Source organism: Chiloscyllium punctatum, chromosome 5, assembly GCF_047496795.1.
Source record: "Chiloscyllium punctatum isolate Juve2018m chromosome 5, sChiPun1.3, whole genome shotgun sequence".
In the NCBI taxonomy this organism is placed as follows: Eukaryota; Metazoa; Chordata; class Chondrichthyes; order Orectolobiformes; family Hemiscylliidae; genus Chiloscyllium; species Chiloscyllium punctatum.
In genome coordinates, this window is record NC_092743.1 from 111,315,374 (window position 1) to 111,321,172 (window position 5,799).

The 5,799-nt window shown below is 42.1% G+C and overlaps 1 protein-coding gene across 1 annotated transcript; it reads left to right on the forward strand.

The window, feature by feature from the left end:
* Nucleotides 1-630: 630 nt before the first annotated feature.
* On the forward strand, nt 631-4,257 carry neurod6a (neuronal differentiation 6a). The gene is made up of 2 exons (XM_072571043.1): nt 631-765; nt 2,216-4,257. The coding sequence occupies exon 2, from the start codon at nt 2,224-2,226 to the stop codon at nt 3,229-3,231; it is 1,008 nt and encodes a 335-aa protein (XP_072427144.1). The 5' UTR covers nt 631-765; nt 2,216-2,223; the 3' UTR covers nt 3,232-4,257.
* The last annotated feature ends 1,542 nt before the right edge of the window (nt 4,258-5,799 follow it).

A 5,799-nucleotide genomic window follows, 5' to 3' on the forward strand; every position in this document is an offset into this window, starting at 1 on the left:
CAGCGTTTTGGCAGTTGCCGATTTATTGAGACCACTGGTACTTTTGCAACGTTTGAATGGCACCTACATTTGAATGAATTGCATTTTGATGCCTTCTTTTGTTCACATTTGACATGGGCATTCAGCGTGTAACCGCAAAACATGTCAACATCGAAGGGGGTGGTGTTGGCAGGGTGGGGGAAGGAGCGAGGGGAAGGGGGAAGAAACCGCTCTGCTGTTTAGCCAGACCCCATGTGCAAAGTCCCGAACTGACATTGAAGGAATTGCAAATTGACAGACTTTGCTGCGCGTAGCATCCGGAATAAGTGCACGGTGCATTTCTGTGTCTGATTGGCGCTGACATGTGGGAACAGGGTTTAATAAGGTGTAAGATGGGACGTGTGTCATTGCTTTGCCTCTTGTTGGGAAGGGCTAGCTGATCCTGCCGGCCTCCTTGCTGTCAGCTCGGCTGCCCCAATGGAGACGGTGATATTATTTGATGTCTACGGGCTGCTGCCCACACCCCCCAACCCAGCTCCAGCCTCCCTCGGGGCGCAAGATGCCAGCGTCTGCACCTGCCAATCAGCGGCGGCTGCCCGCTGACGTCAGCGGCAGATGGCATGGTACCAGCGCTGGCAGTGGGCATCACTGTCACTTCTCAGAGCGATCACACACCGATCCTGCAGAGAGAGACAGAGAGAGAGAGACCCTAGCACTGCCGTCAGACTACGGAGCAGTGGCCAGGAGGAGCTGAAAATGAGCATCCCTCCCCAGCACTGATTTCAGGTAAGAATTCAATTCAGCAGCAATAACAATAACAAGAACAAATAAAATCAGGGGAACGATCCCACCATCGCTGCATTACAACCCGGCGTCGTTTATTTTGTTTTTAATTGTCTTGCCTTAGAGTGCTACCATCCTGATTTCGCATATTTCACAGCGAGTGTGTTGACTTTGTTTGCAATTCAAACATTACCTGACTCCTTCCCCATCCCCTTGCCACTAATGACTTTGTCATTATAAATTGCTTTGTCATTCCATTCATAGATTTTATTTGAACAGGAGTTTCGAGTAAAGAGCCAGCATTTCTGTACCGACTTAAGGTTTGAGAAAGTGCTCGTTTAGGTGCTCTGTCGGGCTGCTGTTTTAAACAACCCGACACCTGGACGCATCAAATAAGAATTGTCCAACATTTTGTGCGGTTGCTACTCGGTTGGCACGCGAATTTAAAACTAGTTTTCGAAGTGAGAGAGACAAAAACAAAAGCCTTCTAAAATGTAGGGCGTTGCTCTGTTGGAGAGAAACTTCCAAGTGTAACAGCTTAACTTTGAGGTGAATAGAGAAAATGTAAGTGCAAATTGCAAATGTTTCAGAGTCGGAAGAAAACCCTGAGACCCTCCATCTGTCAAATGATTTATTACACTGCATAACTAATGCCGGGGTTGGTGCTACATTGCACACGAAATACTTTTTTAAAAATAAAAACAAGTTCAGAGTTTAATATTTCACTAAAATGGAAATTATTTTCAATTATTTTCTTGACCAGTCATCTAACTTTCCGGCTGATTGCCAAATCCATTCTATTGTTAATGCTTGTGAAACGAAACAGGCCATCTTTAGCATCCAGTGCAATGCGGCTTTATATTGCCGTTTTGTACTTAAAATATATGTTAAATGTTCCGAGCAAAATATGTACAGTCCTGACGATTTAGGGCGAACGATGTTACGCTGTTAAAACACACAACCCGCCGCTTCCAGTAGTGTCTCTGTAGCTGGATGTAGCATTGTAAGCGATCCTGTAATTTTAATTACGATCCATGGGAAGTTTGAGACTCGAGGGAATCAAATCAAAACAGTGGAACCGTCCTGTTTTCTTAAACCTGTCAATTGCATGGTTTTTACACGTTCATTTTAAGATTAGCCAGAAAAAAAACAGAAGTGCATGCAGCATTGTAAAATCGAACATCCCCTTTTATCGAGTTTAAAACATTTGTAAATCTGCTCGTGGAAAGACTACCGTGAGATGCTTCTATGCAACAACGCTAAAGCCTAAGCTATATTATTTTTCCTCGTTATGATCATTTGAGGTGAAATTTTAAATGCCCTGCGCAGATCTTTTGACCTTCAACAGAGACTCCGAGGGGTGTAAACATAAATTCGTGATATTGTATTACTTAGCCAAAACGCCGTGCCGCTAACCATCTTTTATTTCTCTCTTTTCCCTTCTCCTCCCAAGTTGACAACATGTTGACTTTACCAATTGATGAAGTTGTCATGATGCCCGGAACAAACTTTGATGATGTGAGCGAATCCGAGGATAAAGAGTCGCAAACTTGTGCGGAGCATGAGCAGTGTTCGATTGATCTCAACAACATCACCCCGTCTGTAGAGTCAGAGAGAGATGAACATGACAAGGAAGGCGAAGAGGATGAAGAGCATCCCAAAAGGAGAGGACCCAGGAAAAAGGTGATGACGAAAGAAAGGGTTGAGCGAGTCAAACTGAGGAGGACTGAGGCCAATGCCAGGGAGAGAAAGCGGATGCATGGGCTCAACAACGCCCTTGACAACCTTCGCAAAGTTGTCCCATGTTATTCCAAAACACAGAAACTCTCCAAGATAGAAACATTGCGCCTCGCTAAGAACTACATCTGGGCTCTGTCGGAGATCCTGCGCATTGGCAAGAGACCTGATCTGCTGACGTTTGTCCAAAATCTGTGTAAAGACTTGTCTCAGCCCACCACCAATCTGGTAGCTGGCTGCCTGCAACTCAACACCAGAAACTTACTGATGGATCAGAACGGAGATGGAGCTCATATCGCCAGGTCACAGTTTTCCTCCACCCTCTACACCTACCAAACCCCTGATCTCGGCAGCCCCTCAGTACAAAGTCCAATGGACAGCTCCTCCAAGTCCATCAAACCTTACAGCTACTGTGGTGCTTATGAGTCTTTCTACCAGAACGCTTCTCCCGAGTGTGTGAGCCCACAGTTTGACGGTCCCCTCAGTCCTCCAATTAACTTTAATGGGATTTTCTCCCTGAAGCAAGAAGATCCATCTGACTATGTGAAAAATTATCACTATGGCATGCATTATTCTGCTGTGCCAGCCAGCCGTCCCCTTGGACAGAGCTACATGTTCAGCCCAGCCATGCGATGTGTGGTGCCCACAGACAGTACATTTCCTTACGATTTCCATCTGCGCAACGAGACACTTTCAATGCAGGACGAATTAAATGCGGTTTTTCATAATTAATGAGAAAAATAGTGGCTCTACAGATCACAAGTAATTAAGATAAAGCAGTGGGTGGTACATTAAATAATTGATACAAAATTGTTTTTAACAGCACGACTGCACTCATATTCGAATGTTACATTATGGCAGAGAAGCAATAATCGAAAAACTATGCAAGTGAGTAAATTATATATTAGCAACAACCCCTCGAAAGGGTAATATACACCATATGGGCCCTTCGTTACTTCTCGCGTACACTTTTCATTTAACATGATCATTTGTAAATACTTTTGCTCAGTTTCACAGACACGACAGTGTTTTTACAAGTGGACCGTCTGGCAGAATATTTGGTCACTTTATTTCAATGGCTCTGAGATGGAAGATAGGGCCGGGTAATCATTTAGGCGACATGTGAGTACTGAAGGATCTCCAGTACTGTATGCAGCCAGTCACACACCAACTCTGGAAACACAGAAACACCTAAGTGTTCCCGATTTATTTTCTGTTGTTCCTGCCGGTGCAGCACTGCCAATTTTCAGCAAAAGGGGAAAGGTTCCTTCTAATGTGCACATTGATCGTTCAAAGAAATGTCTGCCTTTTAATGCACGTCGTAAATATGATTTATATGGAAGAGACATTTTAGCAAATCACGGTATGAAAACGCATCGACCGTTCTAATTGAATTAATTTGATCCAGCCGATATTTATTCATATTATTGTAGTGAATTTATTTTTTTATGCGTCAAATTTTGACGTATGTAACAATCAGCAGTCACGAAGGATTTGGGAGTGTGTAGTGATGCCTGTGAACAAGTTGGGAAAGGGTCACTGGCAAAGTATTAAAGTGTAACCGTGTGCAAACTTGTCCAAGTGTCTTACTAATGCATTAACATACTTCCTGCTCGTAAGGAAGTATAGCGTGAATGATTTGACATATGCAATGAAAAGCTGGATCGATGAACGCGTATTTTTATGAATTGTTTACCCTGTTCCCCTCTGATGTGTGAAGTGAACGTCTCCCCCTCCAATAAACTCGTTTGGTTTCGATCACTTTGTGGATTATTTTCCAGGGAGATTCGATGGGTTTTTTTTTTAATTGCTTAGGGGCTTTGTTCAAATAGTGGAGAGGGTGACGGGTGGGGAGCGAAGTCAATCCTGACAGCAGTAAACATTCTCACTAAAGGCATCAACTGAACGAGTTCAATGTAAAGCATTAAGGGTAATACTGAATAAATCGAACAAAATAAAAGAACAAAATATCAATGAGTAGGGGGGATGGGGATAGAGAGGAAAAAGTAGAATTTCATTTACATAAGGAAGTTGAAATAAATGTTGCTTTTAATTTTGAAAATGGCACAATACATTCACTGCTGCAGCCAATACAAAAGATAAGCAGAGAATATCTTTTTTTTGCACCAAGAAAGATATACCGAACTTTTTGTCTTGTGTTCTTCGGTAGGCAGGACCGAACAATGACTTGAGTGTTCTCACTGAACTGTTGAATGGAAGCAGGGATGCATGGCCGATGCCCATACGGAGTTGGACTACTGCAATTATTCTATTTAGTGGCAAAAGCTCCAATTTGAGAGGCAAGGTTAGTGCAGATCAGTGCAAAGAACAAAATCGATTTGGGGAGAAAAAGCAGGATGCTCTCCCTGTTCGAATAAACTCTTGCATCGCACGAGAACTTAAATTTTCAGATTTGTACTTTCTGTACTTTACCTTTTTTTTAAATTGCGCGTAAGATTAATTTATGCATTTGGTATCTCACTACCGGAATATGTTTTACCCGGAAAAAACGCTGCATATTTCATGACCAAACAGGTTGTGTACCATTTAGTAAAAGGTGGATAAGTAAACACTCGATATCTGAATGGCTCCAAACAGGTTAGAATGCAGAATGTATTGAAGTATAAATATTGATATGCAAGTACTACTTTCTGTCCAATAATCAATTCTCTTAGGAGAGTAATGCAGGACCATATAGTCAATATTGGCATTAGGACAATTGATATTAACACATAACAATCCTTTCTCCCCCAAAAAACTCGGTTCATTGTAAAATGTTCCTGAAAATTGAGGATGAAAACGCAACTTAATAATATGAAATCAATACTTTTTTTTTCACCAGACATTTTTATGTTCTGGGAATCAAACCGCAGCAGCTCAAAGATGCTGTGGACTGTTTCTCCAGGTACAGCACGCTGACAGTGCCACATCTGGCTCAGAGGTGCAAGAAAACCTGCAGGAGCTGTCACTGGTGCTGGAAATTACATCTTCAGCAACTGTTGACTTCCAAATCCACGGCTATGTACACATCCACAAATGTTATTTTGACCCAGTTTGATCTTTAATCTAAACGTTACTATTTGCCAAAACATGAAGATTATGATTAACACAATAAAAAAAAAGCTTGTTTTTGCTGACCTGTAAATGTTATGGATTACTTTGGTCTCTTTCTAGTTGGCGTTCATTTTTGCAGCAGATTTTGTATGAAAGCAACAGAGGAGCGTTCTCAAGGTACTTCCTACTTAATTATTTCAGAATATAACAAAATCGATAGGAGGTTGTCAGCGTTTCCCAATAAAT

Coding starts and splice junctions, on each gene's coding strand:
- neurod6a (XM_072571043.1), top strand. CDS start 2,224: ATGTTGACTTTACCAATTGATGAAGTTGTCATGATGCCCGGAACAAAC.